Genomic DNA, 27,978 nt, shown 5'->3' on the forward strand with positions numbered 1-27,978 from the left:
AAGCTCATGGAGGGTAATTGTCTAATAAAATCTGCAGCAAAAATGCACTTGTTTAAAATCACATTAAATTTTATCACCATGTATTAAAGTATGAAACATATGCTCCTGACAGCTTGAGCCATTCAAAGTTTTTTCTTCATCTGTCATTAGTGATGTAGTAGATGTAGTTTGAACACTCAGGAACTTTAAGATCATTTTGGTTTGGATGTGAATGCTCCATCAGAAATATCAATGAAATGTGTTGTCACAGCATCATTCAGAGTCTTCTAGGTTGGAGTGGACCTTTTGAGGTCAGCAAGTGCCATGGCCCTACTCAAGCAGGGTCACCTGGCACAGGTGCAATCTGCTGCACTGCTGAACACAATGTGGTGGTTGCTAAAATTTCTCAGAGGGAAGGATTTTCACCAAATACTTCCTGTGCTTTCCTTTACTTTTTTCTTTTATTTATTTATTTTTAAAATAAAAGATATTGAGGTTTTATCTGCACCTGAGACAAGTTGTTATATTGACTGTAAGGAACACAGTAACTTCACAAAGAACAGAATCCCAGTATTAAGTGTCCTGTTTCTCTTAAGGACTGAGTTTCCCAAGACATGATTCCTTTTAAGCTGTTCTTTCTCTCTGCTCCTGTGCCTTTGAAGAACACTTCTAGGAGCTCAGGCATTTCTCTCTGCCTCTGATGGACTCAGTCCTGGATGATGAAAGGGCAGGAAGGGCCCCACAGAGCAGCTGCTCAGTGACTTGTGAGGATGCTGGGAGTCCTCCCTGAAGTGACAGTGACTGAGGGAATGAGGTGTCCAGGAAAACCTGCCCCTTCTGGGGTCCAGCCTGGTGACTTCTGACCCTTTGCCTTTTCAGATCTGACAATTCTAAAAAGGGTTTGTTTGTTTGTTTGATGGTTTGTTTTTTTTTTTTCTTTCCAAGATAAAAATAGTTCCAATATTACATTCAGTGTCTTTGACCTCTTATCCCTTTTAAAGGAGGTTTTGTTGGACAAAAGGACATTGTTGGTTGGATATGAAACTTGCCTTGCCTTTTGCCTAGATCCAGAAAAATCTGGAGATTCTTTCCCTTGTATCATTCTCCCTCTTCCACGGGTTTTCTCTTCCCTAGCAAAGACACCTCACTGGTTTTAAGTGTCTTAAGGAGGAATTTTCATCATTAGCAGACCTTAAAATCAAAGTTCTATCTCCATTTATTGGCAAGCTTCCTGCAATTCCCTTTAACCCAGGTTTGACCCATGTCAGGGATTGGTCACTCTTTTTGCAGACTGTTATATATATATATACATAAATAATAGATATGTGTAGAGACAGATGTATGTATATATATTCACAGTTATATTTTCACACTGAAGGCTTTTGAGTTTTTTCCTGTGTATTCCTTACCTTTCCTGTCCTTTATCTGAGGAGTGTTGAAAGAATATTAGAAAACCTGAAGCTGCTTTTCCAGTTCTGTTTTCTTTTAGTGTCATACACTAATTAAAAAATAATTACAGTTTCATAACTTGAAGGTTAATTTATGAAGTGTAAGTAAATTCATCACTTTAAAATCATGGCAGTGTTTGTGGTGGATATCTGATCTCTTAGATCAAAAATTGTTAGGGTTTAATTTTTTTTTTTTTTTTTAATTCCAAGAAACACCTCAGTATCTCAATACTGTTTAAAGAAAATTTGGGTTTGGTTTAAGGTTTTTTTTGTACTCCTTTTCTGGCAAAATATTTTGCTTTCTTTCATTGAAGGAAAACTACAAATAGATTTTATCCATCTGTGCATGAAGACTAAATAGATGCTCATCAAGAATTAAATACTTGTATCTTAAAGAAGTTAGCAGGTTTTCAAAATTACTTTTTTTACAAGAACATATTTGTGTGGTATCCAAATTACAGCTAAGCCTCCCAGGCAAGATGCTTGAGGAAACACAAGCAGTGCAGATGTCTTTTTCTTTAGTAAAGGTGAGATAATAACCTTCAACTGTAGTGTTACAGAATACCTGAGGGATTATTTGCTTTGCTTTATTTGGAACATTTTGATTATTTTAAGCTGGTTCAGATGGAGAGGTAGCAACTGCATCACAGAGAAATGTATACATGAATTACAGAAATAAAACATTAGACTAGATTTTTAAAGGAAAAACATCTCCTTATTTAGGCATGGAGTGCTGTGGAATTGTTTAAATAGAAATGGTAGGAACTGTAGGAATTACTCTGTGGACATGAGATTCTGCTCCTCACAGAAGAAGATTTAAGCCAATGGAGCATTCTGTGCTGTACTTCAATTCAAATGATTGCAGATGGAATGAAAACTGAAGAAGATAGAATTTAGTTTTCTGCTTTCTCTGAGGTGTGGAAGATCCCCCAGTGCCAGTACTTGGGCACCTTTGGGAATTGAATGTGTGCTGGGGTCTCAGTTCTTGCTTGGAACAAGAACAGATCCTGCATTCCTGATTTCTGTACTGGAATTTGGTGAAAGTTTTAGCCTTGATACCTTCACTGCATGCTGGCTCCAATTAAATACTGATTTATTCACAATACTGAATACAACAAGCCAGTAGGAAATTATTTCAGTAGAATTTGGTGCCTAAGGAACATCCACCAAATCTGGGGAAGTTCTAATTTTCTGTTAACCCCTTTTACTCTGATGAGCTCCTTGAATGGTAACAAGTCTAATTTTGATTTAGTCTCCCAAAACTTCTGTCAGTGCCTTGCCTTACAGGTACCTCTGGGTGTGCTGCAGGTTTCATTTTATTTGCTATCAACACTACTGATTCCACAAGAACTATGCAATTACAGTTCCTTGGTTGCAAATGTTTTGCATTCAAAACTAACAATGAATCAAATATGCTTTTCTGAATCCACTGAAAAGCAAACATGCTGAGAGCTGATCACTTGGAAATTCATCAGTTTTCAGATCATACAAATTAATCTTATTCAGTGCTAAGGGTGGTGTCTGGTAAGTTTGCACAGAAATTACACCCTTGCACAGAAATAATAATCTACAGGGGTTTAAAATAATTTAATGTATATAATGCATATTATGGCAATATTCTGCTGCTTGGCTGGGATTGTTTTTTCTTAATGATCATCCTTCACTTACACGTGTATTTCATTGTTTTTCAACATTTTTCCTTGCTTCAGTTCAGAAATCAGTGTTGTTCTCTTAGCATTTAATGCAAAACTAATTATTGTCAAAGGTCTTGATTAGTGTAGAGAGCATGATAAAGAAATAAATTACACAACCTGAGGGAAACAAAACTTGACTTTCCAGGAGCAGTTTTAGAAAACAAGATAAAGAAGCAGTAATATTCCCTTCCAACTCAGAATGTGTGTGATCTGGAAATAAAAATTAAATATTTCTGGAATTGGTGTTGATGAGGTGTTTGCAATCTTTGTTGAGACTGTGACAGGCAGTAATTAGATTGGAGAACATGAAGAACTAAAGACTGATGTAAGCCCTGGGACCTGGGCTGGTCTCTGCTCCTCTGCCACCCTGGGCTCTGCATTCCTCAGTGTGAGTCTGAGTCATCTCTGAGACCCTGGTCTGCCCAAGAAATAAACCATCCTTCTTGTCTATAAAATAAAGGTTCAATTTTGCATGATGTGCCAGAAGAGTGATTGTATCTGACAGTTTCAATATTTTGATTTCACACCGAGCCCCATTTTGATTTGCATCTGTCAAGGTAAAGGAAAGGTTTGCTCCTACAGAGACCATTGTCTGTGAGACAGGATAGTCTTTATTATGCTGCTCTGCAAATTCATGTATTTCTTCCCAGCTTTGTCCTCAGCAGGCAAAGGATCAGCTTCATTTTGGATATGATTAAAAAAAGAATGAATCAATAAGGAATTAAACAGTCAGGAGTCAGAAAAGGCCTGATAATGATGGAGAATTATATTACAATTTTCTTCTTTTTTTTTTTTTTTTTCCCTAGATAGTGGAATGAAAGTGCAAGCATAGGAAGTAAAAGTTACAGAAAGTAAATTTTAAAAATACCCAAATAAGCTGATTTTGTGTGATTTAATGATCTGGTATTAGTTCTCTTTTCTGCTTGTTCTCACCAATAATAATTAATTTAAAATAACTTATTTTGAACATACTGGCATAAAGTTGGAACAGTGCTTTACTTGTTTTGGTAATTTTCTCATTATTGCTATTTCTGTGTTACTGAACTGGCTGTTGTCAGTATTTTTGTGATCCTTGAGCCAGGTATTTGCTAGAGAGAGAACATGAGAATTAGAAGATTTATAGTTCTGGTGGAGGAGAGTTGTCTGTTCATGAAGAGTTAAGAGATGTCACATAATGAATGTGCTATTTTGAGTTCTATAACTGTTTTATAAAGTCACAGAATAACAGAATACTTGACTTGGGAGGGACCTCAAAGATCATCTATTCCAACCCCCCTGCCATGGGCAGGGAACATTTAAGCACTGCATATTAATCTGTTGCAAAATAATCAGAAATCTGAGAAAGTAATCAAGGAGGATTTTATTTTCCCCCTCTGAATCCACAGAAAATCATCCCTGAAATGCAATTTAGGAAGGAGTATGTTGCATCCCAGTTCTTAGTGATTCAGGATGCTGCCAGAAGATAAATGATACTGAGCTTATCTGCACCAACTTTGACCTTCTCAGATGGAAAGAGAATAAAACTTGTACTGTTGCAGCAAATTCCTCATGTACCTGCAGTTTAATGATGTTTCATCTGAGCTCTCCTGGTGTATTATGGTTGATATTCCTTAAAAGTCTCTGCCCCAGCAGCTCCTCCTTCTATGACAGAACTTGGACTTGAGATTCCCATTAGGACCCAGCTCCCTGTTCATCAAGAGCTCCTTCCACAAAGTGATTTATTGGTACAGAATGGTGTTGAGTGAACTGGCAGCCATAAACACTGTAGTAAATAAAAATCAGTAAAATGCAGTTCTGCAGTTGTTGTGATGCTTGGGCTTTATGGTAAAAACTCTTTTTGAAGTTCAGAGCTCACTTTGGGAGCTGTTTGTACCTGGATGAATTCACTTGGGTCTGTGCTCTCTCTGTGTTTTTCCCTGGGTGCTGAGGTTCCATGTTCTGCAGGCTGTGTCCATCAGGTGATAAACTAGAATATCTATTTTGTCTGCTTTGTATCAATTCTGGGTGCATTAAGTAGCCATGTATAAACTCAAAATTACAAAATTCCTCTGGGGTTCTTTCGCTGCTTGTTCCCCTTCTCTTTCTCACTCATTTCCTGGTTTAGCCTCTGTTTTTCTCTCACTCCTTCACCTTGAGCTGCTCTCCATCTCAACTAAACATATTTTGGAAGCAAAAGAAAATTTTCCTTTTTTTTTTCCTTCTCTCCCTTTTGGCCATATTTTGTTTAAACATTGGGACTAGCTGAAAGTTGGAGATTTCCTTACAGAGAATTCATTTTGGTGAAATTAATTGAAACAGCAGTAGGAAATGAATGCACCAGAAAACTTTCAATTTTTTGTGAAGGTAGAGGTAATGAGCAGGAGATGATCCCAGAAGTTCTTGTGTACATTTCTTCCACTATGTTAAACATGTTTTCTGAGCTAAATTCAAGCAATCCTTCAAGTGCTGAATGTAAAAAAACCCAACCCAACTCTGCATAACTTCACCTGATAAATAGAAATGCTGTCCTGCAGGAAACATATTTATTCATCTACAGCAATCCCCTAAATGTTTTGTTCTGTGCTTTTCAGCCTCTTTAATAATTGGGAATATTTTTATTTTTCCAATGAAGATTTTCCCCCATTACTTTCTAATTATTTCTTAGTAAGCAAAATCTGGACTCAGGACATAATAGAGGATGGAGATTCTGGAATAACCTTCAGACTGGATTTTTCCCTTCCAGTCTTCCTAACTAGTTTGAAGGCAGAACTGATAATTTTATGAGCAAGGTCACAGAATCGCAGCCACACTCACTCTCTGAGCAGCCTGTTCCACCCCACAAGAATGAAGGTTTATTCTGTGTCCAGATGAAATGTCCCCTATTTTGATTTGTGTCTTGCCTCTTATTCTGGCACTGGGCACCACTGAGAAGAGCTGGATCTGGCTTCTTTACTCCTTCTCCCATCTAGAATTTATGGATAAGATCCTCCTGAGCCTTTTCTCTGGGTTCTCTCCCAGCTCTCTCAGCTTCTCCTTGTGTGACAAATGTTCATATCCATTAATCATCTTCATGGCCCTGGGCTGGACTTGTCTTTATTTCAAAACACTGCTGTGTTTACTTTAAAGAGGGAATACAAAACTCTGAATATTTTTGCCATGGAGTTTCCTTTTACTTGTGCCCTTAGCTTTACTTTCAGTCAGATGTTGATTTGGGACACCAGATCAAACCTCATTAATGTCTTTTCACATCTTCATTTTTTCATTGATTGGGCTTAGTGTTCAGAGGATCACAGAATCCTGGAATGGTTTGGGTGGGAAGAGACCTTAAAAATTATCCAGTTCCACCCCTGCCATGGGCAGGGACAGCTTCCACTGTCCCAGGTTGCTCCAAGCCCCATCCAGCCTGCCTTGGACACTGCCAGGGATCCAGGGGCAGCCACAGCTTCCCTGGGCAGTCTGTACCAGGGCTCAACACCCAATTAAGAATTTCTTTCTAATGTATAATCTAAATTTCTCCTCTTTCAGCTTAAAGTAATTTCAAAACTAATAAAAAGTTACCAGTATTTGAGTTAAGTTTTTCATTTAGAAGAACATCTTGGCTTGTGGAAGCATGAGATAATTCTATTTTTCCTAGAAGTAATTATTCTGCAGTTGTGTCAGATTTTAAAGCTTATCTATGGAATTACACAACTTTCCTCCTCACATACAGTATTTGTTTCAATTTTTTTCTGTTCTGACTGATGTTGATGAATCTTCCTGCCAATGAAGAATGGAAAGTAGGATATTTGACATGTAGAAAATGTTGTTTTCTGAGTTTCAGTTAACAACTAAATCAATTCAGCTTTCCTGTTCTTGTCCCCAGTTAGATAACTATTCCATGGAGCAGAATCATTTACACCCATTGCATCAAGAAAAATATTTATTTGAAAATAAACTGACTCTTTTCAATGTTTCCTTAAGATCTCCACCTACATAAATATAGGATATTCTCACTACATAGTCAGTATTTTACTTACTATCATGTTCAGTAAAATAAAAACAAACAAAAACCCACAGCTTTTCATCAGGCATTATTAAAAAGGTGTTGCAAACACTTTCTATCCTGATATGTGCTAGAAGAATTTTGTTAGCACATGGTGAAAAAACTTCATTCATTCATAGAATTACAGAATCATTAATGTTGGAGAAGTCCTCCAAGATCAGTGAATCCAAATATTAAACCTGCACTGCCAGATCCAGCACTGAACCTTGTCTTAAGCACCACTTTTGCCTGTCTGGAACACCTCAGGGATGGAGATTCCACTTTCCTGGCCATGCCTGTTCCAGTGCCTGACCACCCTTTCTACTTTGTTTCTTCACCTATCAACTAATTTATTTTGGCATAGACCCATAATTGACTGTATTGCTCTTCTTCAAGATTCTAACATCCAAATTCACCCTATTTAATTTAATACCTAATTTTTTAAGCATTTTTTCATTTCTCCAAGGAAGTTATTAATTCATCCAGTTGAAGGGAGATTTGTGACAATGAGTTAAAAAACTGCTTTAATGTTCATGACTTGTTTCAGGTCGCATTTCCCAAACTTAACAAATCTTACCAGTAACACTGAAACTGAAAATCAAATACAATTAGTGAGGAAAGTGGTATTTTTGTGCATAGCTTTAGCTAAAAATAGGAAAGACCCTCAGGATATGGTGGTAAATCTATTTTTAAAAGAGAGCATTGCTATTTAATGAAATGCTGAGCCCAGGGAATGCAGTCAAGGATAATCAGAGGCACTTATCACCTTTGACAGGCTGCAGTATTTCTTACAGCTTTGTTTCAGCCTGTGACTTCTGACTTCACTAATTGAATACTTTCTGTGCCCATTCTAAGGAAAAAAACCCCATTATAATAAAAAAAAATAAATAAATAATTAAAACCAAAAAAAGTGTAGCTGCAGGGGGTGGGAGCATGCTTGAAACATCAGATTTGAAATATTTAGATTCTTTAAATCAGACTTTCAAATCACAGGAGAGTAGGCTCAGTCCTTCATCTTTTGCAAGCCACATAAACTCAGCTCAGTGCAGAATCATTGAAATCTCTAAATTGTTGTGTCAGGGAGTCACTGTACTGGTGTTCAGAGCACACACTGATGGTCTTGTTAGATTGTTTTTCAAGGTCCATAAAGAGCAGCTCTCTCCCTGGTGAAAGGACATTCTGCCAAGTGTGGATCTGCTGCAGCCAAAAATAAAGAAATTCTCAAGGCAGTCTGAGCCCCATCACTGCCACTATTTCCTCTGTATTTTCCTACTCTGAGAAGTGTGAAGTGTGTTGAAGGAATGGTTGGGCTGTGATGAGGCTGCTCCAGTTTCCATCAGGAGCTGCAGAGGAATCCATTAGCAGATCCACATGGAGAAGTTTCCTGAGGAAGCAGGATCAGCATTGTTTGTGACCTCTGCCTTCATGGTAATGAGACATTCTGTACTGCACTGAAATGCTGGAAATTATTGGTTTCTGCTTAGTGCACCTCAAATATATCCATCTTTATTCTCCTTCAGTACATCATTCTAAAGAGTGGTAAGGACATGCACCACAGTTTGTTTTCAGTAAATAAGTTTGAATAAGGGTTCTCTCAACACCTGCAGAGTGGCTCCTGGTGAGAACTGAACTCAGCAGAAGTTGACACAGAACTGTAAAGAAACAGCTGTGGACTGAAGTGGCAGCACCTTCACTTTTGTCAGTAGTATTTTCCCATTGGAAGCTCTTTGTAGAGCTTTGTTTCTTTGCATCTGCTCCTTTTGACCTTGAGGGTGGGCAGCTTAAAGCTATTTTTAGATCTTTTGTGAGAGTATTTATGTGACTTTTTTAGACTTGAAAAGCCAAGAAGCTTTTTATAGCATTGTTAAAGAGGCAGTGGTCATGGCTCAGTGGTTAAAATTGAATTCTTTTTTGCACTTAAAAGCTGAGATTTATCCTTTTAAGCCTTGTGCTGGCTTAATGATTCAATGCAACTGGATGTTTGTTGGGAAGCAGCTTCAGGCTGCTTTGGTCTGGTTGTGTGGTTTCCTGCCTTAAAAAAAGCCCAAACAGGTGTAGTTTGTACTGTGTATCATCTTGATGCTGCATTTGTAGAAATTTTTGAAAACCACTGCATTTTCAGGATAAAACTCAAGCCCCAGCTTTCCCTAAAATAGCCTAAGGTTTGAATCAGCAATTTAAACCAGAAGAAAAACAAAAATAGATACCCTAACTACCTGTACATTAATCATTAAATTTTCAGTAAATTAACAGTTGAAACTGCCAGAGAAATGCCACTGATGTGTAAGGTACTGATAGAGTGGCAGTTTCAGCAGCAATGGCTTGTATTTTGTCTTTCTGTTTTCTTTTCCTGATGGGATTGAGAGAAGCTTGTCTTAGAATCTCATAAAATACCTTTTTTCTTCTGCACATGTTATTTGATCAAAGTCTGGGATCTGCAGGTATTTTTCTGGTAATGAAAACTGGCTGTGGAAACAATGCTTTACAGCAGCTGCATCAGCTCTCTGTGACTCTTGACGCATTTCTGTGTTGATAAAATAAATATGGATGGGCTTTTTTTCTCTTTCAGATTGCCCCATGTGTGCTTTCTAACAGGGACATGCTTCCTTCTGCTTGTCACCAAATACTTCAACTTTTCCTACTCAATAATGCCCTTAAAATACCTGGGTATCAGCTGGAGGAGATTAATCTACCTGTGTCATTCTTAGCATGACATTGCAGCTGCATTTATTTTCCTTGCAGTCTCTTCTAGAATATTGTTTTGCTTCTGTTCTGAGAGCTTTGACAAAAATATGTACAGGGGGTTTGAATTTGTGGGTGTTGACTTTGAAGCTGTTGGGCTTTGATGGTCTCACTTGATTTTTGATGTTTGATCTTTCCTTGGTTTCCTCTATTCAAATGAAAACAACAAAAGTCTCAGAACACCCAGTCTTGAGGAAGGTCTCAGTGTTCTCAGGGAGAGGTGGAGCAGCCCCAGCCAAGGAGGAAAATTGTCCTCAGCCTGGGTGTGCCTGTGAGCATTTCTGCCATGGATGTCCTCCTGCTGCCTCTGCTGTTCTTCAGTAACTCCAGGGGAATCTCATGTTAGAGCTGATGTGCTGAATTGAGGCAGGTCTGTCACAGCTGGGTGCAGGGGGCACATCCTGCACCTTAAATCTTGTTTTCTCAGAAGTGAGAAGGAGACAAAGCACTCTGCCAATGGCAGATCCCATTGTCTGAGGAGCTGGAGCACAGGAAGATGCAGTTCCTTGTGCTAATGAGACCGCTGGGGCTTGACCTGACTTTGCAAAATCTGCCATCAGTTCTGTGACCCTGTGATGGGGCTCCTGCAAGGAGCTGCACAAGGACATTGCCTTTCTCCCTTACCTGCCTTGGGGGCAGTTGTTGAAGCACAGCAGGAGTGGTGGCATCCCAGATCTTCCTGGAACCATCCTCTTGTCTCCTTCCCTCAGGTTATGGGTATTTGCTGGTCAGAACAACTGCTTTGCCCACCAGTTTTTCCTCTATCCTTCTCAGGAAAAGGCTTATGAAAGTTGCTTGCAAGCACTACTCAGTGTCTTCCTCTTAAGGCTTCCTCTCACTTGAGAGGAGCAGAATTTTACAGCTGCTGTTTTATGGCAACAAAGGGAAAAAAAGTGCAGAGACGTATTCTGAATACCAGAAAATTGTGGTTCAAGTTTTGTGATTGAGGCTGAAATAAAATCAGATCTTTTCATGGGGAAAACTGATTTGTATCTATACATCTTCTTGGAGGGACTGGTGTGCTTTTCATATTTTGCATGTTCTTGTGTAAATAGAGTCAGTTTTTCACAGGTGAGGAGCCCTTTCTGTACCAGGACCTGTAGCTGGATTCTCTGTAACTCCAGAGCTGCATGGGGAGGTCTCTGCACCACTGGATATGGGCACTTCAGGTTAAGTGAGGGGGTTTCTGCCATTGCTTCAAACAGGTACAAAGACTTCTAGAGAGGGCTGTGCAGCTGTTTCACTTACTGGAGCTGTGCTGTGTTCTTTAATTTGAGCCATGCTTTTTGTTTGATGATGAGTCATGGGCAGCATCTGCTAAAAGGAGCCTTTCATCTTCAGCCCTTACCCTGTTAAGGTTTTTCCATGTTAGGAGACAGGATCTGTGTTCCATAAAAGTGCTTTGGAGCTCTTGGCTCCATCAGGTTCCAGGTCCTGGTGGGTGCTCACAGTCTAAAATGAATCCCAAAGCATATTGATGTGCTTGAGCCATTTCTGAATTCCAAACAAAAATGGTAAAATCAAAAATAATGTCCTTTACTTAATTTTCAGCACTGAACACACCTGGAATTTAATGTTTTAGGGATGCCAACCAAAGCTTGGATTCTGCTGTGGGTGCTTCACTGGTTGTGATTAATGATGGATGCTCTAATGATGTTCCAGCTCTTACTGAAAATACCTTAGGAAGAACTCAGTGAAGCTGCAGTAATTATATTCATATTATCATAAGTGAGTTTCCAGCAGCTGCTTGATCTTTTGATTTATAAAAATGCCCTGAAGTTCAGGATGGAAGTGCCTGGTCTGAGTGGTAAATTTACCCCAAATCAGCCAGACAGGCACTGACAGCAGCAAAAGATGCAAGTCCTCTCTTAATGGTGGTGGAGAGGCCAGAGAATGAGTTAATACCCAGCTGGATGGAGTTGATGACAAACTCTGTGAGACCTGCAATACTCAGCTGATTTTCCCTTTTTCTGTCTCCTTTTTTTAATATTGAATTCAGTTTGAACATTGAGAGAAGCTGGAGGGGCCAGGGAATTACAATGTCCTTTTTTGGGTCAGCATGTGGATGGGTCAGAGCTTGAGTGAGGTGTGAGTGAGGTTATAGGGCTGAGGCTAAAAAGGTGGCTTAAATCAGAGATGAGTGTAAGCAGAACATAAACACTGAAGTGGACATGGCCATGTTAAAAGAACTTCCAATTTTTGGTAAATAAAATTTCCATATTTATAAATGCTAAAAACTGATCACCTACTGGGGTGCAGGAATGTAATATAGAGAGCCATTATAGCTTGGGCCAGGTGTTATCTGCAGAACTTTTAACTGAATTCTAGTTCCTTGGCCAAATTTTGTCCTTTCTTTGCATTTCCTCCTCTTCTGGGACTTCGGAAAGTCTCTTTCTGACTTTGGAAAAGTTTGTCACTGATAGTGATGAATAAAAAAAACCAAAACATTAATTAGGTGAGTGTAGGGATTGGAAGACTGGAAGGAAGGAATTAAATGATAAACAAAAGAAATTTGATTTGGACTCAGTGACCCAATAAACTGTAGGATAGTATTTTAGAATATAAGTGCATATTAAACAAATGTATTTGTTATTATGCCTCAAGTTAACTAAGTTTAAGCAATGAGCATTTATGGGCAGGGCAAAAGTGTTGTCTAAAGATTTGTTGATATTTTGAAAAAGCTTTTGTGCTGCAAAAAACCTTTTTTAATTATTAATAGAACAGAGATTGAGAATAGATGGTTTTTCCACTGTAATGAAAAGGGTACATCAAAACACAAAATATTTTTGTAGCTTCACATCATGAAACTACATCTCTCCTAAAGCTGTCCCAGGAAGAGGTAATTCAGTGTTGTAGAAAGGCTTGTGACAATAAAAATCATGAAATAATCAAAGTGTTCACCCTTAGAAAAGAAACTGCATTATGAAGTCTACTGACCTTTGGAGGAAATGTGAGTAAAAGAATGCAGTGACATTGGGAACTAAGTAAATATATCACCATTTTTAAGTCCATGCACTTGGAAATCTTTAGGGTTTCGTGGGTTTTTTTTTTTTGTTTTCTTACATATTTGATACCCATTATTGTTACAAGCATTGTCTTTTCAGCTGCTTAATCAGACCTTACTATTTTGGATCCTGACATGAATGTAACAACTCTGTTTCATTTTCCCCCCTGAATTCAGTTTAGATTTATTCCCAGGCATTACACTCTATATTGTATATTATTTATTACCCACTGGAGGGAAAAGCACAGTTTGTATGTAAAATGAAATGAAAGGTGAATGTTAAGAAACTCAAAACCATTAATTTTAAGGTAGGAGGGCATAGGCATCATGATGGAAGCTGTGAGTGAAGTCCTATTTGTCATTTGAGTCTAGACTCATTAAGTAGTAAACTGGGAAAGGGAAATTTGTGGTAAGTCACTGAGATGTTTTTTAAAATATCAATAATAATAATACATAAAATACTGAGCTGTGCTCTGTTCTTTAAATAATGCTGTAACCTGCTTCTCATTATTTGTTTTGTGTTACTCATGAGCAGCCTTTACCCCATCTCTTCCTACAGCAGCTCTGCCAAGCACACAACAATGTCAGGCACAACAAATCTACATCACACTTCCCCAATATTTCCTTTTTTTCTCTTGATATATTGATTGAAAGCATTTCTTAAGATGGGCATCACTAGCAGCTTATTTCAAGCTGTCATTTATTTTCTTTCTGAATCACAAGGACTTAAATAGGATGGGACTTTAGAATATTCACTCATGATCTCCAGTATGAAATAGAGAATTTTATGAGAGTAAGCTGTGGGTGATTAGTGACTGCTGATTGCATGGTGACAGCAGGCAATAAATACATGTATGCAGGCTCTAATGATGGAATTTGAATTTACATGAGGAATATTTTTGTGTCAGTGCTCATTGTTTCTGAGGCAGTTCCATGTGGGTTCAGAGCAGCTCCTTTGTTGTGTTCTCTCTTGTGTTCTGACGTGATGTCTCCCTTTCTGGGAAGAACCATCCATCTGTAATTTGAAGGAGAGCTTCTTGCCATTTATCTGGCATTATCTGAGAGGCTGTGCAGGCTGGGCTGCTGTACAGTGATATTTGCAAGCACATGGTGACATCAGACAGTGGGTTATGTCTGTACTACTTGTCCTCAGAGCAGGCTCACCAAAACAAGCCCTGGTTTTTGTCTCTCTCATGGCCTCTTGCTTTTCTCACTGCTGCTGTCAGCTACACTAACTCACTTATATTTGATCCCTTGTGCACAGGAACTGGTTTATACAAGTAATTAGCATTTAAAAATATCTATAATTTTTAAAAGCTGTTTGTTCTTTTCATATAAATGGGTTAATTTTTTCCTAAGGCAATTTAAGCCATGTGTTTTTTTCATTTTCTGCATTTCCATGCTATTCAATCAAGAAAGCAAATCACTTTGTTTCCTTTCCAAGTCTCCATTTTAATTTGTGTATATGTATGAGATAAACAATAAGCTGATTTTTCCAATATTGAAGTAATAATAGTGCTTCAACCAGGGTTTCTCAACCAGGGTTTCTCAGCCTGCCTAGCAAATGTGTTCCTGTAGGATTGGAACTTTCTTTAGACAGAAAGTCACAGATTTGCCATTGAAATGGCATTATCTAAGAAACATGACAAAAAAAAAAAAAAAAAAAAAAAAAAAAAAAAAAAAAAAAAAAAAGAGATAGATAAAAAGTGAGCTATTGGGAATTACTTGGACCAGTTTGGCTTAGGGTAGAGAGGCTGTGAAAATGTTTGTCCCCCCTTGGTTACTGGACAATCACAGAATTGATTTAATTCCAAAAGGCATCTTGTGCTTAGAGCTGTCAATCCATTTCTGATATTCTGATTATCATCTAGATGAACAATTAATGGTTTAACTAAATAGTGCTGTTCTCAGCATGGGGTGCTGATGGCTTTTTGCCTGGTTTAGCCAATTTCCAGAAAGAAAAAGTGTGGAAAAGCACAATGGGCAGAGGTAAATGCTGCTTCTCCTCCTTCTGTTCTGCCTCCTGAAATCCAGGACAGTCCCTGGTATCTGCATTTTGGAATTGATTTCCATCCACCAGCTGAGCTGGTGCCTACAACAAGCAGGTTTTGGCCTCAGTGCTGAGGATGGCAAGAGATGAAGAAGCCAAACCTTGTAGGTCAGAACTGTTTGCACTGCACCTTTTTTCTTCCCTATTTCATTGTTCCTTTTGATGATGTTTGTGATTACAAGCCAAATTATCCCCAGTTACTGTCACTCATTTGGCAGCTAAGGTGGTGATTTGATCTGGTGGTTTCCTGGGTTCTGGGGATCTCTCTAGGAGAACAGTGCCACTGAAAAAATGTGTGTGGGTACCTGGCTGAAGGATATTACAGCTAACAAAAGAGAAGAAAACACTTTTGATGACTTTGTACTCAATTATGCATCATTGAAGTCTTGTATTTTAGGAGGGACTGCTGCTGTTTAGCCAATTTGCTGCCACCTGAAAGTAATTTGATTTCCAGTTAAGAAAAGTGTTCTTTTTAGTAATATCCAAACTCCTAAGGTAATATTTTAGTGACGTGTCCTACAATGTGTCATGTGCTGATTAAAGTCGAGTTTTGTCCTTTTTGGGAGTGATTCTAATGTAGTCTAGTCAAAGAATTTAATTACATTTGTAATACAACTTTCTGCCTTTTACTTAATTGGTCTTGCCTACGTTGTTTCTGCCTATTAGATGACAATTTAGCAATTTCCAATTTGTATATCCCTGAGGGAGGCTCAATGGGAATAAATGGGAGTAAAAAAATCTCTGCAGCTTTATTTCTTGATTTACTTGCTTGATGGCATCTCTTTTGTAGTTGTGTGGAAGAAGAGAGATGGAGAAGAGTAAGTAATAAAAGGAAATATTTTGTGTGAAAAGCTTATATTGAGAACAAAGCAGATCGTGTAATCTTTGCTTTGTGTATTTACAGCATTACTTGCTTAGCATAGGATATATACACCCAATTTTAATAATAATATACTTTCAGTTTTAGTTTTAACCCTCTAATCCATTTATAACTGTTTAATTGAGTAACTCAGGGCAAATTAGTGGGTCAGAACCATGGTGACTTCTCAGCTGTGGATAGGGAGGTTTATAAAACTGCTACACAATTTTGGGGTACAGTATTTATGTATTTTTGGGATAATCTGAGTCTTGATTTTCTATATTAAACTGATCTTTGTAGATGGAAACGAACAACAAAAAAAATTATTTTCTTTGAACTGTCAAATTGGTCCAAAGCTCTGTGTTAATGTCAGTGCCCTCTGTGCTTTTTTTGGGGGTTCTTTGCAGGAACTGGGAGCCTGATGGCACAGCATGATTTTAAGAAAAATCGTGTTGGTGATCTTTATAAAAATGAATTTCAATTCTTTCATAAGCTGAAAGTGAAACTATGATAATTTTGCCATTCTTTAAAGGTGGAGAATAAATCTGCTTCCTAAACAGGAATTCAGTTTAAAATAGATGCCTAAATCTAGAATGCCTTGGTTTTTATAGTCAGAAAAATCTAGTAAATGAGTGAAAAGTAGATTTAAGTTTTATAAAAGAGATGGCAAAACACTGTTTTCTATTTCAATATCTTTGAATTTTACCTCTCAGTTTCCCTTTTTCTTCTAAAGGAAAATTTGTCTGGCAGATGTTTAGACACTGTCATCATCTGGACTTTTATTCTATGTATAGGAATATTACAAATAATCAGAGAATAACAGAATCTTGATCAAAATTGTTTCTTAGTTCATAAAATTTAGATTTAGGTGAATGAAAAGACTTTTAAAATTTCTATGCTAAACATAAGTGCTGAAAAAACCCACCTTCAATATTTAAATATTTTAAAACATTGCCAAAGCTTCTAAATAATACCACATTAATGTTTTAATTGAAATAATCCCTTCTCAGTTAATGAAGCATTATAAAGTCTAAAATCTCTGTATTTTTAAAGTTAGACATTTCCAAAGCATTATTCCAAGTAGATATGAACGAAATACTTAAATGAAAAGTTATATCACTCCTTAATCATGTTATGGTATTCCTCATTTTAAGAAGAATACTTTCTCTTAAAAATAGTGAAAATTCTGAAGAAGTTTAGTAGCAGACTTCAAATTATAGCTTCAGTGTGAACTTGTAATGGAAAGGTCTTATTTTGGATGTTGTTTTTTTTAAAAAATTGTTCCACAGCTGGGAGCTTTGTGCTTGCCATGATAAGAAAGGTTGCTCGGACAAGTAAATTTTTAAAACCAAGGTGTTTGTCTCACCATTAGCTGACTGCTCATAACTTGTAGTATTTATAGTTCCTTTTTCCTCACTTCCTCCAAATATAGTGAAGAAATCCATTCTCATATAAGAGATTTGGGTATATGAAGTTGGTAAGAAAAGTTACTTTATATGGCACCAAAAATCCTGGGTTTACCTCTGAGATCCTTTTGAGCTGCATTTTCTGTGAAAGCTTCCCAAGCATGACTTTGCTGACAGGTGGAATTTCCCCATCTAAAATTTTGACTACTATGTTCAAACTATTTCTGAGCCACAGGAAGCAGGAGTAAAAATCCCCTTGATCTCATTTGACTTTAGAGGGTTTGTTTGACTTGCTTTAGTTCTTGTATGTGGGTTGGTCACTGCCTGGACATCAGGCCAAGAGGGAGCAGGATCATTGTCCATTTATAATATGTGGTCTATACCACACTAATTGGCCAAGGGAGGTTAATGTGGCAGGAAACTGCTCCTAAATGAGTATCATTCCATCACAATAATTAAATAAATACTGAATTTCTAACTGTAGTGCTCAGATCTGGGTCTAGTGAACATTTGGCTTTGCTGCCCTTTCCCAGGGGAGCTCAAGCTCAAGGCACTGTACAGGAGGGCACCTGGCAGGGCAATTATTTGAGAAGGTGATTTCCACATGGGGAGTTTGGGCTAAAATAACAAGATATTTTAGAGCTGTGCTCATTTTCTGATAAACTGGTAAAGCACATCAGACAACTAACACAGCTCAGCAGTATGTGGGGCAAAGTGTGTGAAGGTAAATCAATATAAATGTGATGAGATGAAAGTGAAGGCAATCCCAGCTCTGCATTTGGCTGAAGCTGGACCCAGGGCTGCCAAAGGCTGGGTGTAACGAGCAACAGAAGCAGTAGAAGCAGCACCTTGGTTTATTGCCCATTATTATCTTCAGTTTAAAACCATTATCTCTTATTCTATCACTACAAGTCCTGATGAAAAATCTGTCCCCATCTTTCTTATAACCCTCTTTTAAGCACTGAAAGGTAGCTTTGAGGTCTCCTGAGTGCATTTTCCTCTCCAGGGTGAACAATCCCTGCTGGTTTGTTTTCTGAAAATAGCTTATTTCTGAGCATGCTTCTAAACACACATAGTGGTGTCTTTGCTGGTGGAAACATTAAATAAACTTCTAATATGAACAGTGATTTTTTTGGAAAAAAAATCTAGGTGAAATTGTGTGTGGGTGAGTGAGATGTGTGTCATTTCTGTTATTAGTGCTGAGCAGTTTATGGAACCTGTGACACACACTCACTGTGAGCTGGGATTTCTGGAGCATGATTAAAGCTTTTGTGCTCCCACTCATGTCTGTGAACATTATTCCTGTACTAGTTCAAGAATCAGTTCTGTAGGTTGAAGCTCATGGACCACATTGCTTTGCTGGGAGATGTTCACTGCTGCTGGGGTGCTTTGGTTTCTTAAACTGAGGATGTCCTGACTGTTCCCCCAGCTTTGCTCTTCAGCAGAGATTCTAGATTTCCTTGTAGAAGGATGGCATCACTCACAAAACTTGCATGTGGGACTTGAGAATCTCTCTGTGCAGCTCTAAAGGTGGAAAGAATCAATGTCTGTGGCAAAAATCAACATTTCAAAGTCAATGGACTGGATTAGCTTGAAATAGAAGGGGCCAACCAAAGAGGGAGTGCTCTGAACAGAAAATGTGAAGGTTGCAGGTCTGATAAAATTATACAGGTTATACTGGAAAAACAGTCACTTGGAAAAGAAATTTTTTATTACACTAAATCATCTTGAGGTGAACTTTTGCTGCAGTGCTCTGGGAAAAGGGAAAATGTTACCTTTGTGTATAAAAAGAGATGACAAGTAAGTAGATGGTAAATTAATAATTCATTATGAATGTAAAGTCTAATTGTGTCTCCAAGTGACAGTCCATGGCAAAATGTGTATTGTTGCACACTGAGCATTCATGCATCCTGTGATTCTACCAAAAGATGTTTGAATCACTTCCTCTGTGAAAAACTTACATTTTTCCTTATGTTGTATGTAAAGCTCTATATTTCTGCATTTTCTCTTGAGTAGTCACTGAGATGTGAGTAATTTCTCAGATGTACAGGCTGTCCTGGGAGTTTTCCCCCTAGTTTGTTTTTTGAGTAGGATCTCAGCATCTTCTCTGAAGTATCCTTCCAGCTGTGTGCCACATTTAACAGTCATATTCCTTTAAAAGGGGAGCACTGGGAATTTTTATTTTACTTTCTAGACAAAAGTGAATTGATGCTCCAGGTTTATCATGTGCAGGAGGCTGTGAGATCCCTCTGAGTGTTTTGGGGTGCTGCACACCCAACTCCACTCCTTTGGATCATCCTGCAGGGCTCTGGGACCAGCAAAAACCATCAGTGCTGGGTCAGGACTGAGCCCAGGCTGGGAGTGATCCTGGGGTGGTTCTGACCAGCTTTTCTGGTTTCTTTGGGATGTTCCAGGAGTAGAGACATTTGGTGGTGTGAGCAGATTCAGGGTGAAAATCAGGTTTGCACCAGGGGAGCACCTGGTTCCTTCTCTCCTGGTAAAGATGCTTTGAACAGAAGGACCTCATTCCACTCTTACTGTTCATATTTTGGGATGGGCAATCTTCTCAATCTTTTCCCAAGGAGATTCAGACAGCTGGAGTGATAACTAGGCATAACTGTAGAATTGAGGTTTTTTGGTCTTGTTTGTTATATCTGGCACAAAATTCTGTGTTTTTAATTTGCATATGCTTCCTCCTGAACTTCCTGCCATATGAAGGCAATAATGAATTGCACAAATGAGCAGCTGAATGTGAACATATATATTTTGAAATTTATTTCTCTGATTTTTATATTCCACTGAGAGAGAGGTAGGAGGTACAGTATGGCATTATTTTGGATAAAGAGAATTTTGAAATCCTTGTGTAGTTCAACTGTGATAAAGGGAGGATATTTAACTCAATCTTTAAGTATTACTGTACTTAGGCTTTTCCAAATTTCCTAATGAAAGGCAATTGATTAATGATTTTTTATACCCCCTGTGGAAATTGGTGTATTCATAAAGTAGGCTATAACCATAATTATTATTATTTTAAATTTCCTATTTCTTTAGGTAGCTATCAGCTTTGCTGCATGGTGATTGCCATGGGAGTCCAAATTATTTAAATGGGAAAGTGAAAAAAGAGGCAAGTTGAAGTTAATTGTTCTGCCTCTTCATTTGCAGTTTATGGTTTTCAGATTTGGAGTTAGGAATTAAGGAGCTATATGCCCAGCATGCATAGTATAATCACATTTAAGCAGAAGATTTATGTAGCCAACTATCTCTTAGCACTGCTCCATTTTCAGATATTACATTATATCCAGTGGAACAGTTCTTTCCTGGTTTAACTTTTTATTGTCTGAAATGTTGTTGCTCAGATAAGTCTAAGCTGTTGAATATCACAGACTTCAGCACTATAGTTTGACTTTTCAATTAGTTTAAATAAATAATTAAATTCTAAATGCAAATTTTTAAATTTAATTGACCTTTCTCAAGATTAATGGAAAAATTTATCTTGTGCTCTGCACGGTTCAGACACTAAAGCCATCATTTTTCTTTCTGCAGTCAGTTTTAGGCCAGGAGGAGAGATCATTACTTGTGGGTCACTTGAGCTACTGGATTTTACAGTTGTATTTTATAGTAGTGAATGAAATACAGATTATTCTTCTAAATCTGTGAAGTAATTACAAGTAAACACAAGGTGTATGTTAATTTTCACTACTTTATATTATTATTTCCAGCCAATGATACATATGTATTCACCTCACAAGAGATTTTATTCTTGAGGTCCCTTTTTGCCTGTAAATTATTATATACTGGGGCATCACTTCCAGTTTGGAATCAACTGCAGGACTTGTATTTTGGGTGGAATTACGTGCACCTGAAACATGATATTATATATTGCAAGTGAGATTGCACAATGAAAGTATCAGGCAAAGTTTTAAAAGGAAACTTGCCTTATGCACTTTTTTCCCCTCTTGAATGTAAGAATGAGAGTATCATCCTAACTTCAAGTTTTTCTGAAATTTAAAATCGTTGAGTGTACAGGGACTCTTCATGCACATAAGCATTCTGCATAAGTGGCAGTAACATGGTCAGCACAGTGTCCCTACTGTCTACTTTATATAAGAAAGGAGGATGAACAGGAAGCATAATATTGAATATAGTTTCTAACTGCCTCCTGTCAGCTTCATTTTGGAAGCAGCTTGCAAACTCATCTGTGGATGATAGTATTTAAATAGGTAGTTAGCCATGAGGAAGAGTTTTTGGGTTCCTGTTATATTGTTTCTTCCTAAGGATAATTAAATAAGGACTATCTCTGTATTCTATTCTTCCAAGCTAAGCAGCAGTGTTTTATTTACTTAATGAAAGATGAAATCTACTTATGTTGACCAGATTGCTGCTTTTCTTTTAATACCATGCCTGCTCTTAACCTCGTTTTATTTGGAGAGTATCACATAATTAATTTCACTTTATGGGTTGATACTCTTAGAAGAGGACATGGAAAGATCTGAGGTGTGTCACTGGTGGATGGGTTGTGCCTGGGACCTGCCCACTGTCCTCCCAGGAGCAGAGGCAGGAGTTTGCAGCACCCCCAGTGATGCTCCCCTACTCAGTTTATCACCTTTTTTCTCTGCCAGGTGCCATTTCTGTGAGGCTCTCAGTGCTGCTTGATTTTAACTGGCACTGCTGTGGGAAAGGGGGATGTGGAAGGCACTGGCTCAGGAGCATCTTGATGTCATTTGCAGGAAGTTTTTTTCCTCCCTGCAAATCCTTTCTGCTGAGCATCTTGTTGTCAGGGCAGGGTAGGATTTCCAGTAAGGTTGCAACTCTTTTTATGAGAAGAGGTGAAATGAGCTGTCCAGTGCCTTTAGCAGCTCTGCCCTGTGACTTTAACAGGACTTCAGGTGACTGTCATTGAGATGGTGGCTGTGCCATCAGAAGGTTTGTCACTTTTTTCCCTGTGAGCCATCCTGACAGATGAAGTGAGATGATTCCACGCAGACACACCATCAGCATTGCCAATGAGCTGACCTTCTCCTCTTCATCCATTTCATTTGTATTTGAATAATTTGCATCCCTGTAACGATGCTCGGTTGTCTGAGGAGCTGTCACAACAGCTTGGGCTGGTTTCGTGACAAAACCCAGTAGTTTCAAAACACAATTGTTTCATTATTCATGAAAACTGTTGTTGCTTTATTCCTCCTCCTGCTCAGACAAGTTTGGCCAGAGAGAAAAAAAAAAACCTCTTTTGCATTTGCGAGATTGATTTATTTTTTTTTTTCATAATGCAGTGTTTTTATACAAATATCTCATTATTTATTGAAAACTCATCTAGTAGGAAATTTGGATAGCTCCCCATGAGGCAAAGAAGTTAAAATTCTAGTGCCTTTTCCTGGAATAAGTTTATTTCCAAACTTCTGAGTTTTAAGATCTCTGTTTTCCCTGATATGTAATTACTGTGAAGGGCAAGGAACAGGTGCCCTTGCACAATGTGAGCTGTCATTATCCTGGCTGCTTGCAATAAATTGAATGCCTGTTTCAGACTGAATTGTCTATTTTTACCTTTTTCTATATAGATTCCATAGATTCTTGTATATCACAACAAGCAAGGACGAATTTAGGGAGAAGTACAGAGAACTCTTGACAGGAAACAGGTCTCAATGTAAGTGCAGAAGACAGCAGAGAATGACTTTTTTGGCTAAAACATATTTCAGTCTCATTATTCTGATGCACAGCCCAGTGACAGAGTTGGTGATGTTCAAAAGGTTGCCTTTCACTGCCCTCTCCTTCTCCAGGGTGAGGTCCATGTCATCTCTAGACATCACTCAGAAGTTGAAAAAGATCATTTTTTCAGTTGGTGATTGTAATTCGTTCTCCAGATTATCCATTTTCTCATTCCATCAGCTGGCTCTGGGAATTGTTTGTCCACTTGTTAACACCTCCCTGGTGAAATGCATCTCTTGAGATGGGAGAAATCTTCATATTTAAAAAGCAAGTGAAGAAGCTGTGTTTGAGTAGGGGTACATTTTTCAGGATGAATGACTGATTTAGGTTATGGTATTTATTTTTTTGTTTTGGTTCTTGTGCAAAGCCTTCCCATCTACTACATGTTCCATAGGCTGAGGAAAAAATACTGAAGCAACGTTACAGATAAAAAATGCAGAGACAAAACTTGAAATGGATATTTTTAGCACAAGAGGAAGCAGAATACCGGTGATAAAAGGCAGATACATGTAAGAAAAAGAGCAAGGATTTAATTCTGTTGTGCTTTGCTTTGAGAGGAACTATAGTCTTGAAACATTTTATTTTATCTCTGTTTATTGCTTTCATATATCCCACCTAGAGCTGTGTTCATAGTGCTGTTTTGTGGGATATTTTTCTCTCTGTAGTTTTCTTATACTCAGACTCTTCCTTTTCTAGCTGGCACATGTGTCATTGGGGGTGTTTTTGTAGCTTCTCATGTGACATGAGGTGTCACTGTGCTAAATACAGTATAAACATTATAAATAAAAACATGGTTAGAAGATTTGAAACTTAGTAGAGTCTCTGACTACTCAGAGCCCTGTTTACTAAAGTTTTCCATAACTTAGAGCTTAATAAAAGTTACTTCAAGCAGAGATGCACAATGAACAGCTAAGAGCAATCTAGGCTGTATTCCTAAAGCTGATGTGGATTTATTGGAGGCTGTTGGGGTACAGAGTGCTTACATGCATATTTAATTTCCAGACAAAAATTACCATATTGCCAGCAACAATCCTTCAACAGAGGAATGCAATCTGAAGGCTGCAGTTGCATATTAAATATTGTTAGGCAGGAGTATTTTTCTCAAATATCAATCACTTAGAAAAGTGCAGCACTAATTAGATGGGAGCTCTTTTCCTGGTCCCTTTGGAGATGGATTCTAAATAGTTCTGACTGTCCAGAAGCAAAGACAATTTGTTGAAATATGGCTTTAGGAAACTACCTGTATTTCTGTGAGAATACAAACATTCTTGTATATATCATAGAAATAAAGTGCTGGGTTTGCTCAGGTACCACAGAGGGGTGGAGTGATCTCAGAAACAAAGACTATGAAATTCAAAATATTCCAGTTGTGTCTTCCACGTGCATTGCCTGTGCAAAATCCAGGAAAGCCATCCTGCCTTTGCAGAATCAAATCATACTTCAATGCCAGTAAGAATTGATGTTGTTAGTCATAGTTTCAGGCCTGGTAATTTTTTTTTTTTTTTCAGAATCCACTCTTTAGATTGTATCTGGGTGTTTTTCATTATGGTCTTTATTTCTGGCTTGATTCTCGCAGTTCCTGTGATCCACTTTTAAAAGTCATCTTTAGCTTTTGAATATGCTCAGCACTTGATGGATTCTGCATGCAAATGGAGAATTTCTAATGATCTCTTGCTGCATTAAAAATAGCCAAAACAACCCCCCTCCCCTTAGAGAGGAACAGATTAATTCCTCCGCCTTTGGGATGTGAGGATCAGCAAAAATGCAAGCTGCAGAAGTGGGAACTTATAGAAACCTTTGCCTGAGTGCTGTATTTGAACTTTCTGTCATAAAATCACAGAATGCTTTGGGTTGGAAGGGACCTTAAAGGACATTTAGTTCCACCCCTCTGCCATGGGCACACCTTCCACTGGAATGGTGAGGGGGGAACTTGAGAAGCTTCTCCTCAGTTTTTGCTCAGTGTAGATAAGGCTGATTTGAATTCATCTTCCCACTGCCAACTTCACAAACTCTAGATTATTCCTTGTAATTTCCATTTATTTTCACTCAGTTTCTTGTGAGGTCAAGATTCTTTTAAATTAATGTGAATTAGAAAATATTTTCTGGTCTGGAGGGATTTCAAGGCTCTTTCTTGTTGACATTTGTTACTGGTGTTTTCCTTTTGGCAACATTCATAGAATATGTTTCCCTCTTTATATGGAGAAATAGATAAAAGGATAATAGTAGTTCTGTTTTTTTGTGAAATGTCCTTCCCAGTCTGCTTCTCAGTTTGTAGTTGCATTTCATCCTGAATGGTTTTCAAAGCTGTTGCTTGGTCTCCTTAAGTGCAAAGTCATCTCAAGAGCAATATATTTTAATTCTTCCCTAATTATTTTTCTATTTCAGACAATTCAGGAAATTAAAGCTGTTTTGGCAGCATAGTATATTAGATCTTCCATAACCACATTTCATGTGATGTGAGCTGGTCTAAATTCCCTTTTATATTAGATTAGTGATTCTAATTTAACATATCAGTATTTAGTATGCATTATAGTGTACTATATTTAATTTGATTACCTTTTATGCCTTACCGTACATTTAATAAAGCAATTATTTAACCATTTGCTACCAATGAATTTTACTGTGATATTGAAATTAATATGGTCTCTAATTCATGAAGATGCCCAAAGCAGGAGAGAAGTGTCTTCTTAAAAAAAAAAGTCAAGGGCCACATTAAGGCCCTGCTTCTGTGGTTATTTTGTTTTCCTTCCTGAGTCTTGCAAGGAAAAGTGAGGAAGTTGCCCTGAGAAGCCAATGGAGTCTCCAAGTGTGTTAACAGTCCACTTCAGGAGACACTTTCATATATAATATTCTGCTTCCTTTTTGTATGTGTTGGTATTAATAAACAGCTTTAAATAGTAAATTCCTCAGCTTTTGGCCCAGCCTTGTTGCTTTTTTCAGCAGTTCTTGAGCACACCAGGAGCTCTCAGCCACCAGGAGTGGAGGCAGGTGAACCTCTACAGAACCACAATGAGGTCATCTCCTTGCAACTGCAGAAGAAATGTCTTGTGCACCACTCACTCATTAAGATGTTAACTGATGATTTTCAAAATACTTTTTACCATCAACAGGCTTAGAATTCTGTTTTCAGTAGCATAAACCATATGGTTTATGTATCATTGATTACATCATTAATGGGTACCACTGAAACCAATATATTGATATTGTTGTGCCTGTGTTCACAGTGGTCTGCAGTTCTGCAGAAATAATATCAGCAAAAATGATGTTGTTGGATTTTTTTCTTTTTTTTTTTTTTCCTTTGTTACAGCATGGCTATCCAAGTGGACAAGTTCAATTTTGAGAGCTTCCCAGAGTCCCCAACTGATGGGGCACAGTTGGCAAATGCAAAGCAGCTGGAAGAAGAAAGGCAGCAAGCAAGAGGTCTGGAGATTAACAGCAAGCTGGATATTTGCTGGAAAATTATATCCTTTCATAAATACTTGCTTTAAAAGTATATAAATAGATGCCCTCTGATACATTTTATTTTATAATTCAACTCACTTCACAGCAGTGTTACTGAAAAGAGAAGTAATTAGAACTATGAAGCTTATCATAATTATAGACTGTTTAAGGTTAATTGTGCTGTATATTATTTAGGCAGTGCTTGGGTCATCCTATAATGGGTTTTTCTGACTCACTGGTCATGTCATAAATCCTGTGTGTTTTTCCCAGCTTTTAGGGAACTGGGGAAGTGTATTTAGGATTGATGAGTAGTAGATTCATGGGGTCAAATTTTTCTATTCTCTGCCACACCAAGTAACTGAATCATGAAGAAATTAATGAAGCTGCATTTAGAGAGTTTGCATATATTTAATTAAATTTGGGTAAATCAGAACATATTAGAATAATTTATTTCCAAGTCCTCTTTATAGATTTAGTAATGTATCTAATCTTGGGTAGCTTTTTAAGGACTTGTGTGATGAGTTAGTCATTCTAAACATAAAATCCCCACAATGATTCTAAATGTAGTAAAATATTGCCTTATGATTATTAATAAGAAATTGCATTCAGTTTAGAGTTAAAATAAACCAATGGCATTGCTATAAATTTCTATAAAAAAATCTTGTGCTTGGCTTGTCAAAAATACACTTTCTCATGATTTTCTTCAGGAAACATTCTGTACAGCAAACAGTCCCCCAAGCCATGTGATGGTACTCAGCACTTCCCAGGAGATTTATATTTTTCACTCAGATCATCCTCGAATTCACATGATAGGGGGTGGCAGAAGATGAGAGAAGAATGGCAATCAAATCATGCTTTATGTGTTTGTACTTTAAATTGTACTTTTATCCAGTGGTCTGAAATGATGTTTCATTAGTAATTATTGTGAAGAAGAGCTTTACTGGGAGGGTGGCTGAGCACTGGCACAGGTTGCCCAGAGAATGTGGAATCTCCTTCCCTGGAGATATTCAGGAGCTGTCCTGGATACAATCCTGTGCTCTGGGGACCCTGCTTGAACAGGGGGTGGACAAGATGACCTCCAGGGATCCCTTCCAACCTTAACCATCTTGTGGTGATTAAATCAGATCAGGTTCTGTCAAAGGCAAGGCTTGAGACATGAATGAGATTCCTAATGCCTGGTTCAGTCCAGATTCCCCAAGCAACATTTCAGAGAGAGCTCCTTTTATGCAAAAATGTCAATATTTAACCAGAACACACTTAGAAAATGTCTGTGTTATGGAAAGATATAAATATTCTATGATAGCACAGATGAATTCTTACACTGGAATTGAGTGCATAGTTGTAATCATTTTGTCAAGGTGTAAAAATTTATTCTCACTCATTCCAGTTGCTGGGCAACACTATTTACATCCATTCTGTGTTCTGGATTTAACCTGAGTTTTGATCCCAGAGCCATTGTGGCTGTCATGAAAGTCAGTACCTTAGAAACCAGTAGAACAGTGTGTGGGTTCTGTGTGTTAAATTTAGTGCAACCATTAGTTTCTGTGGTTTTAATGCTTGTTATGATTGTTCTCTCTGTTCCAGGAACCAAAACTCATCTAATTAATGAAAGGCAACAAGCTTCACATGTACATAAAAATCCCTGAAGA

The 27,978-nt window shown here is 37.9% G+C and overlaps 1 protein-coding gene across 4 annotated transcripts in view; it reads left to right on the plus strand.

The window, feature by feature from the left end:
- TRAPPC9 (trafficking protein particle complex subunit 9) overlaps positions 1–27,978 on the plus strand; it is a 452,018-nt gene that overhangs the window by 186,854 nt on the left and 237,186 nt on the right. For all 4 annotated transcript variants that reach the window (XM_056484391.1, XM_056484390.1, XM_056484394.1 and 1 more), the window contains one exon: positions 26,196–26,349. In XM_056484391.1, the coding sequence (XP_056340366.1) occupies positions 26,196–26,349 (154 nt within the window). The remainder of the gene's footprint in view (positions 1–26,195; positions 26,350–27,978) is intronic.

The sequence above is a fragment of the Oenanthe melanoleuca genome, chromosome 2 (genome assembly GCF_029582105.1).
Source record: "Oenanthe melanoleuca isolate GR-GAL-2019-014 chromosome 2, OMel1.0, whole genome shotgun sequence".
Lineage (NCBI taxonomy): Eukaryota > Metazoa > Chordata > Aves > Passeriformes > Muscicapidae > Oenanthe > Oenanthe melanoleuca.